At 37.3% G+C, this 13,754-nt stretch overlaps 1 protein-coding gene across 9 annotated transcripts in view; it reads right to left on the minus strand.

Moving 5' to 3' along the window:
• ARHGAP21 (Rho GTPase activating protein 21) overlaps positions 1-13,754 on the minus strand; it is a 125,457-nt gene that overhangs the window by 62,186 nt on the left and 49,517 nt on the right. For all 9 annotated transcript variants that reach the window (XM_082449606.1, XM_082449605.1, XM_082449604.1 and 6 more), the window contains 2 exons: positions 13,140-13,319; positions 10,692-10,716 (listed from right to left, as the gene is read on the minus strand). In XM_082449606.1, coding sequence (XP_082305732.1) covers positions 10,692-10,716; positions 13,140-13,319 — 205 coding nt within the window. The remainder of the gene's footprint in view (positions 1-10,691; positions 10,717-13,139; positions 13,320-13,754) is intronic.

Here is a 13,754-nt window from a genome sequence, read left to right on the forward strand (position 1 = left end):
AACACTGTATGATCAAGGTGGTATTACAGAGCAGTAGAAAAAATAGACTTTTCACTAAATAGTGCCAGGCCAAATGCATATCAATATGGGGAAAAATTAACCTTGATCCCATACCACATGTAAAAATGATCAATTACAAGTGAATAGTAGATTTAATTGTGAATGACAAAACAATAAAGCATCTCGGAAGATAACACAGGAGAATATCTTTGTGACCATGGAGTAGAAAAAAATGTCTTCAATAGCACTCAAAGTTTTAACCATAAAAGAAAAGATCGATAATTTGGACTACATTAAAATTAGGAACTTCCCTTTATCAAAATTACTAATAAGAAATTGAAAGGCAAGTCACAGCTGAATATCTGCTAAATATATAACTAACAAAATCTTCATCAAAAATATTTAGACTCCTACATATGAATTGTTTTAAAAAGCACTGATAGCTAATAACCAAATAAAAGGTAATCGACTTCATCAGTGTCAAGAAAGTTTAAATTAACCCAAATTCCACTCCACTACACACTCACTAGAATGGATAAAATTAAAAAGACTGACAAATGCCAAGTGTTAGTGATCATATGGAGCAAGTGGAATGCTCATACCCTGTTGGTGGCTGTGTAAATCGGTATAATCACTTTGGAAAACTTTTTAGCAGTATCTACTGAATGTGATTGTATGCATACCTACGAGTCAGTAATGCCATCCCTAGATATATATACCCACCAGAAATGAGGACATTTGTGCACAAAGTACGTGTAATAAGATGGCTCACAGTTGCACTGTTTGAAATAGGTAAACATTGGAAAAAATCTAAATGTCCATCAACAGTAGACTGAATAAATAAATTGCATATGTTCTTTTTGTTTTAAATCAACTTTACTATAATTTACCTAAGATAAAATGTACCCATTTAAGTACACAGTTCCTGAGTTTTGACAAATGTACACACCCATGCAACCACCACCACAATCAAGATATAGAAGATTTCCATCAAGCCCAAAACTTCCCTTGTGCCTCTTCCTAGTCAATTCAGGCAACCAAAGACTTGTGTAGATTTGTCTTTCCTGGAGTTTCACATAAATGGAATCAGACGGTATGTACTCTTTTTGCACTTGGCTTCTTCACTAATCAAAATGAGTTTGACAGGAAAAGCATGAGCAATAAACGTAGATAAATTAGATTTCATCAAAAGTTAAAATTTTGTGCATCAAAGGACATTATCAAGAAAATAAAAAGACAACCTACAGAATGAGAGAAGATCTATGCAAATCATGTATCTGATAAGGGCCTAGTATCTAGAATATATAAAGAACACTTCCAACTCAAAAACAAAAAGACAGACAGCCCAATTTAAAAAATGGGCAATAGATTTGAACAGACGTCTCTCCAAAGAAGATATAAAAATGGCCAACAAGCCCATGAAAATGCTCAACATCATTAGTTTTTAAGGCAATGCAAAGCAAACCAAAATGAGACACCACTTCATACTCGATAGGTTGGTTATAGTAACAAAAATGGAAAATAACACGTGTTGGTGAGGATGTAGAGAAACTGGGGTCCTCATATATTGCTATGGGAATGTAAAAATGGTGCAGGTACTACGGAAAACCGTTTAGCAGTTCCCCAAAATGTTAAACATAGAATCACCATATGACCCAGCAATTCCACTCCTAGATATATACCTCAAAGAATTTAAAATACGAATGCAAACAAACACTTGTACATGCATGTTCATAGCAGCACTAATCACAACGGTCAAAAGGTGGAAACAGCCCAAATGTCCATCAATGGATGAATGGATAAACAAACTGTGGTATATACCTACAATGTAATATTATTCAGCCATAAAGAGGAATGAAGTACTGATATATGTGACACACAGAAAAACCTCAAAAACATTACACTAAGTGGAAGAAGCCACATGAAAAAGGTTGCATATTGTATGATTCCATTTATATGAAATATCTAGAATAGGTTAAATCCATGGGGACAGAAAACAGATTGGTGGTTGCCAGGGACCTGAGGGAGGGGAGAACAGTGAATGACTGCTTACTGGACATGGGTTTCCTTTTGGCGTGACGGAATGTTTTGGAACTAGATAGAGGTGGTAGATGCACACTGCATACATGTCCTTTAATTCTGTACTAAATGTCACTGAATTGGTCACTTTAAAAGGGTGAATTTTATGTTAGGTGAATTCCACCTCAAGAAAATAAATGTTTTTGAGATTGATCCAAGATGCCCTGTGTAGTCCATTATATGGATATACCACAATTTGGTCATCAATTCATATGTTGATTAATATTTAGGTCGACTCAATCCAGTGCTTATTTAATATGAATAATTTGAACATTTCTGTACAAATATTCTTGTAGGCATGTTTCATTTACCTTGGGTAAATACCTATAAGTGCCCTTATCATTTCACAAAAATAAGTAAAAAAAACAAAACAAAAACAAAAAAAAGTGTTATCAGTCGTAATATAACTGAATCAAAGATGAAAACCGGGCTTCCCTGGTGGCGCAGTGGTTGAGAATCTGCCTGCCAATGCAGGGGACACGGGTTCGAGCCCTGGTCTGGGAAGATCCCACATGCCACGGAGCAACTGGGCCCGTGAGCCACAACTACTGAGCCTGCGCGTCTGGAGCCTGTGCTCCGCAACAAGAGAGGCCGCGATGGTGAGAGGCCCGCGCACCGCGATGAAGAGTGGTCCCCACTTGCCGCAACTAGAGAAAGCCCTCGCACAGAAACGAAGACTCAACACAGTCATAAATAAATAAATAAATAAATAAAAGAACGTGAATTTCTTAAAAAAAAAAAAAAAAAAAAAAGATGAAAACCAACTGCAGACATTAAAGCAATGATGCTTTATCCTTAAGCCCAGCAGATTTAAGCCAATAGTACATATTCAATTATGAAGATAAAGAAGAAAACTAAAGAACAAGTATGATATGCTAATTCTATGTTAACAAAATTATACCTGAATTTTCAATCAGTGACTTTTTTACTTTTTTTTTTTTTTTTTGGCTGCATTGGGTCTTCATTGTTGTGCACGGGCTTCTCATTGCGGTGGCTTCTCTTGTTGTGGAGCACAGGCTCTAGGTGCACGGGCTTCAGTAGTTGTGGTTTGCGGGCTCTAGAGCACAGGCTCAGTAGTTGTGGCACACGGGTTTAGTTCTCCGCAGCATGTGGGATCTTCCTGGACCAGGGCTCGAATCCGTGTCCCCTGCATTGGCAGGTGGATTCTTAACCACTGCGCCACCAGGGAAGTCCCTCAGTGATTTTTTAAATACTGCTTGACTTTCAAGGGAACAGAACCCTTTTTCTTTCACATTTTCAAGAATGAATTATGTGAGAGTAAAGTTCTTTCTGAGAAGCTGGGGTGGGAATTGAGAGAAAACTCTAGAATCAAACTCTCCAACTCTACCACTTGCTAGTTACTTAGACACTTTGTGCCTCAATTTCCTCATCTTAAAAATGGAGATGAGGGCTTCCCTGGTGGCGCAGTGGTTGAGAGTCTGCCTGCCGATGCAGGGGACACGGGTTCGAGCCCTGGTCTGGGAAGATCCCACATGCCGCGGAGCAACTGGGCCCGTGAGCCACAATTGCTGAGCCTGCGCGTCTGGAGCCTGTGCTCCGCGACAGGAGAGGCCGCGATAGTGAGAGGCCCGCGCACCGCGATGAAGAGTGGCCCCGGCTCACCGCAACTAGAGAAAGCCCTCGCACAGAAACGAAGACCCAACACAGCCATGAATAAATAAATAAATAAAATTTAAAAAAAAAAAAATGGAGATGATAATAATATCCACCCCAGAAGGTTGTTGTGATGATTAAATGAGTTAATCCATGCAGAGTCTTAGAACAGCACCTGGCACATTGTAAGTTAGCTGCTTCCACCACCCGGTCACTACCACCATCATCACCGTCACCACCATCATCGTCCTCATCACCACAATCACAACCATCATCACCATCACCATCACCATCATCACCCCGTCACCATCATCATCACCCCTTCACCATCATCACCAGCATCATCATCATCACCAGCATCATCATCATCACCACCACCATCATCATCTTCATCATCATCATCACCATCATCACCCCATCACCATCATCACCACCACCATCATCATCACCCCGTCACCATCATCATCTTCATCACCATCATCACCAGCATCATCATCACCACCACCACCATCATCATTTTCATCATCATCATCATCACCACCACCATCATCATTTCTACTTTGTAAAATATCTTCAAGACAGTTTAAGACACCTGTGGTTGTTTAACTGAACGTCACTAGAAGTTAATAAAAATATGCAGCTAATTAGTATATTTACCTAACTACCAGAGAAACTCAAAACTCAAATAATTTACCTGTCAATACAGTTAAAAATGGATCCTAAGGGGTTCAGTTAATGTGCCTTCCCAAAGATACCATGAGATCTGTGGAGCCCACTCGGTTAGTATTGCTACATTTCAAAAGTAACATGAACACAATTCTGACACCCTACCACCACACCATAGACCACAGACCTACCCATAATAAGAATTTCTTCTTCCAACCAATTTTCAGGTCCATAATTTAGTGTTATATTATCCTGAGGGAATAGGTTTTCAATCTATTAATGGAAATCAACGGCATAAAATTTACTCAATTTTCTCAGCTCTACAGAATTTAGATCTTCATTAAACTGAAGAACATTTGATCTCTAAACATAGTGAGTGCTGTTCATTAAATGATGAACTAGGCCAATTACATTGCTCTCTTGGGGAATTTGGAATTATTATGATGAGAGAGGAAGGAAGGAAGAAGATACAGTGAGGGTTGTTCCTTCTACAGAGGTCAGCATGTGAGACAATCATGTATAATCAAAATTATCTGTGAACATCATTTAAACCATCCTGTAAGTAGCAGAGTTTAGGCCTTTGGAGGATCATATGCCAAGATTTTGTTGCTGTTGTCTGTGTTGTTACTCTGCATTTAGTTACTTTCCAGGTCCTAATTCTGGTGTCTGGGGCACCCTGGGTATCCTACAGCACTTGACTTTGAATTTGGAGATGTCTTATTTGTTTCTTAGAATTAACACATCTTTCCTAAGGTGGCCTGGCGGGGGCGGGGGGGGTTCTATGTCTTGCCACTAAACTATCCTTCATTAGAAAACTCTAACACAGACTACAGAGCTGTTTGTCAGAAGTGACTGCAATCACAAAATACAAATTTTTACTACTGAGAAAGTATACAGAATTCCCAGATACTTTTTTTTTCTACTATTAACATGCTTGAATATAAAGTTTAATGCCAAAGTAGAAATCCACCAGTTATTGAACATCTAACAAAATGACATACACATTTTAGAATACTGGAAGTGTCCCTACAACTAAGCTGAGGTAGACTTTTTCTCATAGAATAAGTAAAGGAGAAATAATGGTAATTACAAACCTTCTATTATTCTTGTTTTGATTATTTATGAATTTATGATTTAAGGGACAACAGGACGTCAGCAAGGTAGCAATTATCCGCCAGCATTATTATCACCAAAAAATATTTTTCTACCTTAATGGCCTTTCTCTTGTAAACAGTATTTGCATTATAGCGCAGAAAACTAACCAACAAGAAAGAAAAATAACTTTTAAAACACAAGAGAGGACACATATATACAAGATACGATAAATAATATATAACAGAATGGAAAAGTTGGGTAAAGAGAATAATCAGAAAAGTAACTGGCAAAAGAGACTCCACTGAGGTGCCAAAAGGAAAGAACAGCACACAAAACCTTTCAACTGTCTCACAGAACTCTGGCAACATAGCAGGATCTCTTAGGAGCTTGAGTAAAATTCTGGGAATTCTTTTCTCTCCAGTGATTCTAGGCTCTGACTCGGATCATTACACCGGAGGTTGGGATTCTAGTTCATTAAACAAAATTCATATAAAAGGATTTCGTAATCTCAGTACGCTTGAAAATAAGTCTGAGAAGGAAATGAGACTATAAAATAAATATCGAAACATTCAGCTGAGTCAAAATAATGGATTACATGTCGTCTGTCTCTAAATAGGTTGTATTTTTTAAACGGATCTATAAATAATTGTTCACAGGTCAGAAGATATTTTTCACATAGAATATGTTCTGACGGATGATCTGGTCAGTTTATCTGAAATGGTGTTATGAGTACCAAACGTAAGCTAAGTAGGCCTCTGTAGACCAGCCTGTGACCCCCACTGCCAACTGGGATGACGAAAGCAAGCCTGGCCCAGGGAGGCAAAAGGACACGAGAACTAGGAACTCTTGAAACTCATTTAACCTTCCAGGCCCACCGCCAGCCAGCTACTCAGAGTCCAGCAACAAGTGGCGAGTGCTCCTGTAAGATGTCTGGGGCCCCTGAACTTGGTGTTTCCCTGACCTTGTTGTGAATTCTTTGTCTTTAAGTGTTCACAAATATGGAACAGGTTTCCTTGTTTTGGGAGTTTTTTTTTTTCGTTTTTTGGCCGCGCCAGGCAGCATGTGGGATCTTAGTGCCCCGACCAGGGATCGAACCTGCACCCCCTGCATTGGGAGTCCTAACCACTGGACCGCTAGGGAAGCCCCCCATGTTTCCTTGTTTTTAACTTTCTCAGTGCGGAGACATTTCACAGAGTTAATTTCCTAACGTAGTATATATACCCTATATTTATCTACTAATTCTTGACCCTACGTAAGTCAAACTATTTTTTTAAGTCAACAGATATAAAATCGCACAGTTTAAAGAAGATGGGCTTCAGAGTTATACATGCCTGATTTGGAAGTCCAGCTCTGTCACTTAGCTGTGTGATCTTGGGCAAGTTACTTTACGTCTTTTTCAGCCTCAGTTTCCTCATCTACAAAATGGGAATACTGTCTCACACCTCACAGCATTACAGTGAGGATTAAACAGCATAATAACATATATTATGATTCCTACTATAGATTAAGTCCTCAATCATATATTAATTTCTACCACCCTCCAAGAAATAAAAAATCAAGTAGTTCGCCTTTCAGGTATATTACAAACATATCATAAAATAATTTCTTTAGGTATTCTCATATCTTCTTATAGTCTTCTTCTTAGGAAGAAAACATACAGATGTTCTGGACTTTATAAATAATCTTACTTTGATGGACCTTGCTTCGTAGGACGTAAGGTGCTTGAATTTGTATTTTGCTTATTTTAAAACCTTAGTTATGGGCTTCCCTGGTGGTGCAGTGGTTGAGAATCTGCCTGCCAATGCAGGGGACACGGGTTTGAGCCCTGGTCTGGGAAGATCCCACATGCCGCGGAGCAACTGGGCCCGTGAGCCACAACTACTGAGCCTGCGTGTCTGGAGCCTGTGCTCCGCAACAGGAGAGGCCGCAATAGGGAGAGGCCCGCACGCCGCGATGAAGAGTGGCCCCCACTTGCCGCAACTGGAGAAAGCACTCGCACAGAAACGAAGACCCAACAGAGCCAAAAATAAAAATAATAAATAAATAATAAATAAAAAATTAAAAAAAAAAAACCTTAGTTATGTTGTGTTTATTTTAATTCTTCTATTGGCCTTTTAAATTAAATTGTTAACCTAGCTTATAATTATCTTCTCCCTCAATCTGTTGGATTCCTGATAAGATTATTACATTTCAATTATTTACATTCTTTGATTTTTTTTCTTTTAGCTATTTTATCTTCTAGTTATTAATATATTGATTGACTCTATATTTTCTTAAACTAACATTTTTCTTACTCATGATTATTCCTTCATTGACAACATGCAATGCCAGTAGAATGGCCAGATAATTTAACCTCAAACTATAGCGGTAACTCAATTCAGATCAAAATTCAGCTGTGAGGTATAATAATCATTAAAGATCACTGGATATGTAGTCCTGAATATCCATTCTTCTAAATGGTCTGAGTATTGTCACCAGATCAAGCCAGACTCTTGGGGACCTGTACAGTTGGGCCATTGTTTTGGTATCCATCACTATAACCCAAGGTTTCTCAACATTGGCACTATTAACATTTGGGCCGGATAATTCTTTGGGGTGGCGGGGGCGGGAAGGGGGGGTGTCCTGTGCATTGTAGGATTCGTACCAGCATCTCTGGCCTCTCCCTGCTAGATGCCAGCAGCACACCCTCCCCCCACCCTAACTGCGACAACCGACACTGCCATGTGTTCCCTGGGGAGCAAATCTGTCCCCAGTTGAGAAGTTCTTTACACTAAATTGGACCGTGGGGTTTTGAAATCAGCTTACATTGAGGAGTCTCTTAAAAAATAGTCATATAAAGGGATGGTACTGAGGATGTTACCTACTATATTATTCTTTGTTTCCATTAGGAGGAACCACAGGAGAAATGTGTCTCAGACTTCAGTGCAAACCAGATGTTGTTTTCTTATGGATAATGTGAATCCTTGGCTAACCCTTAAACGATAATCCATCCTTCCTTCCTTCTCTCCTTCTTTCGTTCTATTGCTCTCTCTCTCTTTTTTTTTTCTTGCCACTGGAAAAGCTCAGAAGCAAATTTATATATAGCCCATCTTTGATAACAGTGTAGGATCTACAGCACGCATTTATGTGTACTGAACCTCTCAAATGTCAGTTTAATTCATTTTTCCCCCATGAACGTTTTAATCTTATTTTTATCTTACTATAATACATGCATGTGGACACAAACACTTTTGTGAATGAGATTAAGTATAAATTAATAAATAAAATGGTATTTAAACTGTAATTTTTCCCAGCAGATCACACCCTTTAGTCTCACTTTATCATGCCTCTCCAAATCCCCTTCTGTTAGATCTAGATCTTCCAGGTTTTCCCTTACAAATGTTTAAGTCTATTATCTCCAGTCAAAGCATATAATGAAATGTCACTTCAGTGAATGGATATGTCAGAAATATAATCATCTGCAGAATAAAGTTTTATAACTAAGTCCCTCTACATTTATTAGCAATGTATCTCTCCCAGTAGAAACTAGAACATGGCAGGCATGAAATTCTAGGCGCTGTGTGTCTGGTAGGTAGTCCAGGCATCAGTACATCACTCTGTAGGATGATGGGGAGACAGAGGACCCACGTCTTCTTTTCTCTTGCCTGTCGTGGTTTTGTCAGTCTTCCCTTTCCCCACTAAGGCCAAGTAACATTTGGAATCCATCCTGAGCCCTGGTGCACGACAGATGGTGACACAGGAGTGGCCCATCTTGCACAACGGTGACAACTATGAAGGGTCCTACCTCACCCTACACACTCATTACTTTTGATAGTGCTGAAAGAAACCATTTTCCTCTCAGTTTAACCCTTAACATAACCATTCCAAGACCTCAAATCAGATATGGGTATTATAAAGGTTCATCAACAGGTGAGTGGATACACAATTTATGGTCTATTCAAACAAGGGAAAAACCACTCAGCAAAAAAAAGTAGTACTATTAGTACCTACACTTACAAAGTGGTGAATCTCAAAACTACTATGCCAAAGAAGATGGGCTGAGAAGATGTATCTTTGAAAGATACAAAGAGTACACATTGTATCATTCCATTTATAAGAAATTCTAGAAGAGGCAAAACTCATCTATAGTGACAGAAAGCAGATCAGCGATTGTCTAGGGCCAGCAGAGTGTTGACATCAAAGCCATACAAGGGAACTTTATGGAATGACGGAAAGGTTCTTTTTGATATCACATCTTGATTGGAATGGTGGTTTCCTGTTACATATTTATCACAACAAAACCTTAAGTGTAACAGTACACTTAAATTACATGCAAATGGGTATTCTTGCTAAAAATGCATCACTTCAAACTAACAATAAGAAAACATCAAGACAAAACCAAATTGAAAGACATTCAAAATAACTGACCAGTGCTACTCAAAATTATCAAGCCCGTGAATTACAAGGAAAGACTGAGGCACTGTCACAAACTAGAAGAACCAAGGGGGTGTGACAAGTGAATGCAATGTGAACTCCGGGAACAGAGAAGGGGAAAAATCCAAATAAATTCTGCAGTTTAGATAGGAGTGTCTTAATTTTGTTAATTGTACCATAGTTATGTTTTTAACACGAGGGGAAGTTGAATGAAAGATATATGGAAGCTTTTCACTATTTTTAAAACTTTTTAAACATCTAAAATTATATAGAAATAAGTTTTCTAGATGGGTGCTTTTTATTGTGTATAAATTTTAATTCATTAAAGTTCATATAAGATTGAAACAAAAATAAATGGCAGTTTTTAAGAAATAACCCCATCCCCAGTCTTTTAAGTTCATTAAATATGTTTAAATCAAGAGTAAGACTAACTACAAGAACCAAAATACTCTACTTCTCAATACTTGAACCAATAAATCTAGCAGATAAAACACACACTAAAAGAATCACTAAATTAAAAGATTACTAATTGAATAAAAAATCTCAGAATTACTTCCCTGAGAATCATGATACGTTCCCCCACATAAACACTAATATATAAATGACAATAAAATCATCCCACATTCAAATTATGGTGACACAATGGAATTCATAAAATTTTGAAGTCTACGGTAAAAACGTTTAATTTCTATGACTCTCACATCTAAGGACTGTTATATATTTGGACTCCAAAAACTATATCATCTCATTGAATATTACTTAAAGACTGAAAGGGCATGGGTAAAAAAAGCATTCAGAGAAAAATTAAACCTTTTATAACATACCTCCTCTGTTGCCATTTTCTTCATCCTACAAAATAAAAAAAATATATTCATATATGAATAATGTTTATAACTGGTAAAATCACAGTGAGGCTCAATTCAAGTCAAATTGCCCTCCCCAAAATGTGCCAATTACAGTCTCACTAACAGTGCCTCTTGCCAGAAGGAGGGAGCTGTCATACACGGAGATGGGAAGGCTACAGGTAAAGCCAGTTTATGAGGAGGACAACAGAAGTTTCTGACATACTGAGTGTAAGATGTCTAAAATGGACATCCAAGGAGAGTTGTCAGAAGTAAACAGCTGTATAGAGAGGGCCAGGCTGGTCATCACTTATGTACTATACACTGAAAAATGGGCCTTCAAAGGCTATTACTGGACCCAGAACTGTCTTTGGATACATTGGCTCCAAATTGGTATATATTTAAAACCTTGAGCTTTATCTATTTGGTTGCTTTCATTGCTACCAGGCTGTCTTGCTGCCATGTTATCTACCTCTAGCTGGTAAATTAGAAAAGCAACTTTGAAAAACTAGCACAAAAATACATTTATTCAAATATTTGTTCAGCCTCTACCATACAAAAACTACAATGTACTGCAGAAAGAAAAACAGAGATTTAGTGAAGGGCTGATAATTTGTTATATAATTTTTGACCTTTATTTTGGCTGCCCAAATACATAGTTTTTTCCTGGTTATATGCTCTGTTCTGAGACTGCCAAGGTTGCCAGCTACATAACATAATAAAGACGTTGTATTAACTGAACATTTTCTGAAAGCTCTACAATATTAATTTTTATATACTCCTTTGAAGTGAATGAACAAATTTTTATAACTGAAAAGATTTCAATAAATATTTTCCATGTAAAAGGTACAAGACAGACCTATTTTCAAGAACATCTGTGTTAAATAACAGCACTAATAGCTGAGGTTTAATGAGCAATTACTGTCTGCCAATTCCTGTACTAATTGTTTTATATGTATTACATCACTTACTCAACACAGTCACAGTGAGGAAAGTGCCGTCACTGTCTATTAGGAGACTAACCCAAGGTCACAAAGCTAACAAGGGCAGAGATGGGACTCAAACCCAGGCCCTTTTGACTCCAAAGATTGTGTTAGCAGCTACACTGTGCCTCTAAAATTTCTAGAAATATTTTCCGATTATAACAATAATAATAATGCATTTGAAATCTGTGTTTAGTAAAATTATCTTATAAAAACTGTACTATCTATATCATTATGATCCAAAGCTCTTCTTCAAAACAAAACCAAAAGACAAAAAATAAAATTCAGTCTCAATATGTAATTAACGCAAGGGACTCTTAAATTTTCAACTACTCTCATATGTGACCTAATACCTAAGTTATACTATTTAAGACATTTAAAGATAAAGTAGATTCTTAGGGAATCCAGTTCAACTGTTTTATATATTTCAGGAACACCAAACTGGTCAATTTTAATTCTAAAGATAGCAACTATTCATAATTCTTAAAAACTCTTTAGTACCTTTAAAAGCTTATCTTATAAGACATTTTCCTAGATAGAAATATTTAAGAAAGATATAATAAAAAAAGTGTGACCTCCAGAAGCAATTTGACACTATGTTTTACAAGACAGCCCAAGATTCATAGATATTTAGAATTAGAAAGGACTTTCTAATCTTCTAGTACAATCCCCTCAAATTAGAATGGAAATCTAGAAGCCAAAAGAAGTCAAGTGGCTTGGCCAAAGTCTTCGAAGTCTTCTGAATGTCATTATTTCCATTACACTGTTGAACAATAGTTAAGCATCAGGCATTCACATTGGCCAAGTTCAAATCCTAGGCCCACCACTTACTCATTTTATGACTCAGACCAGTTTCCACATCTGTTATGTGAGGTTAATAATAAACTGATATAATGTTCATAAAGAATACAGAACAAGTACTCAGGATGTCAGCTGCCATTATAATGATTCCATCCGCTGCTTATTAGACCATGTTCCTATACGTTGAAGCATATTAGTGTAATGCACTCTAGTGAGAAGCTGTGTTTTTAAATTCTGACTTGCCATCATATTACCTATCTGAAAGTTAAGTATCAGTCTAATTCTAATAACTTTTTATAACTGTCCAAATATTTTAATGAACTATAATATTTCCTCTGCATGCTCTGCCCAGAAAACTCACCACCTTTCTAGATATTAGAAAAACAGCTACATATTAGAAAAAGTAGAGTGAAGTTTAGAATTAGAAGTTCTAGTAAAAAAGATTTGGAGTTCATGATCAGTATGACCTTTCAGAGGAGATTAAAGTGTTTGTTCTAGAAGGTAAAAAATATCTAAAAGATGGAAAAGAATATAATAAAAATGCAAATATAACACAATTCTTTTAAGATAGAAAGAAGGCAGGATGAGAGGAAGACAAGAAGGAGACAGGAATTGCCTTGTGTTCTACTTTAATTACTTCTCTTACCTTATATGAAAATTGAATTGCAGACTCTGGGGGATAAACAATAAAATGCCTTAATGTAAAACCAAAGCCTTGAGATGTTCTTTTCAACATAACTGTTTTGGGACCTGGCCAGGAGAATGTTTCATCTTCGGATGGTGATACAGTTTCACTTTGTTCTTTTCCATCTTTACTTTTTGATACCTAAAATGAAAAGACATTTAAAAGTTAACTATGTATTTTACGTTTGGTAGTGTATATATGTCCATGCCACTTTCTCACTTTGTCACATCTTACCCTTCCCCCTCCCCATATCCTCAAGTCCATTCTCTAGTAGGTCTGTATCTTTATTCCCGTCTTGCCACTAGGTTCTTCATGACCTTTTTTTTTTTTTCTTTAGATTCCATATATATGTGTTAGCATACTGTATTTGTTTTTCTCTTTCTGACTTAACTTCACTCTGTATGACAGGCTCTAACTCCAACCACCTCACTACTAATAACTCAATTTCGTTTCTCTTTATGGCTGAGTAATATTCCATTGTATATATGTGCCACATCTTCTTTATCCATTTATCCGATGATGGACGCTTAGGTTGCTTCCATGTCCTGGCTTTTGTAAATAGAGCTGCAATGAACA

This window comes from Balaenoptera physalus, assembly GCF_965194825.1.
Source record: "Balaenoptera physalus genome assembly, chromosome: 2".
Lineage (NCBI taxonomy): Eukaryota > Metazoa > Chordata > Mammalia > Artiodactyla > Balaenopteridae > Balaenoptera > Balaenoptera physalus.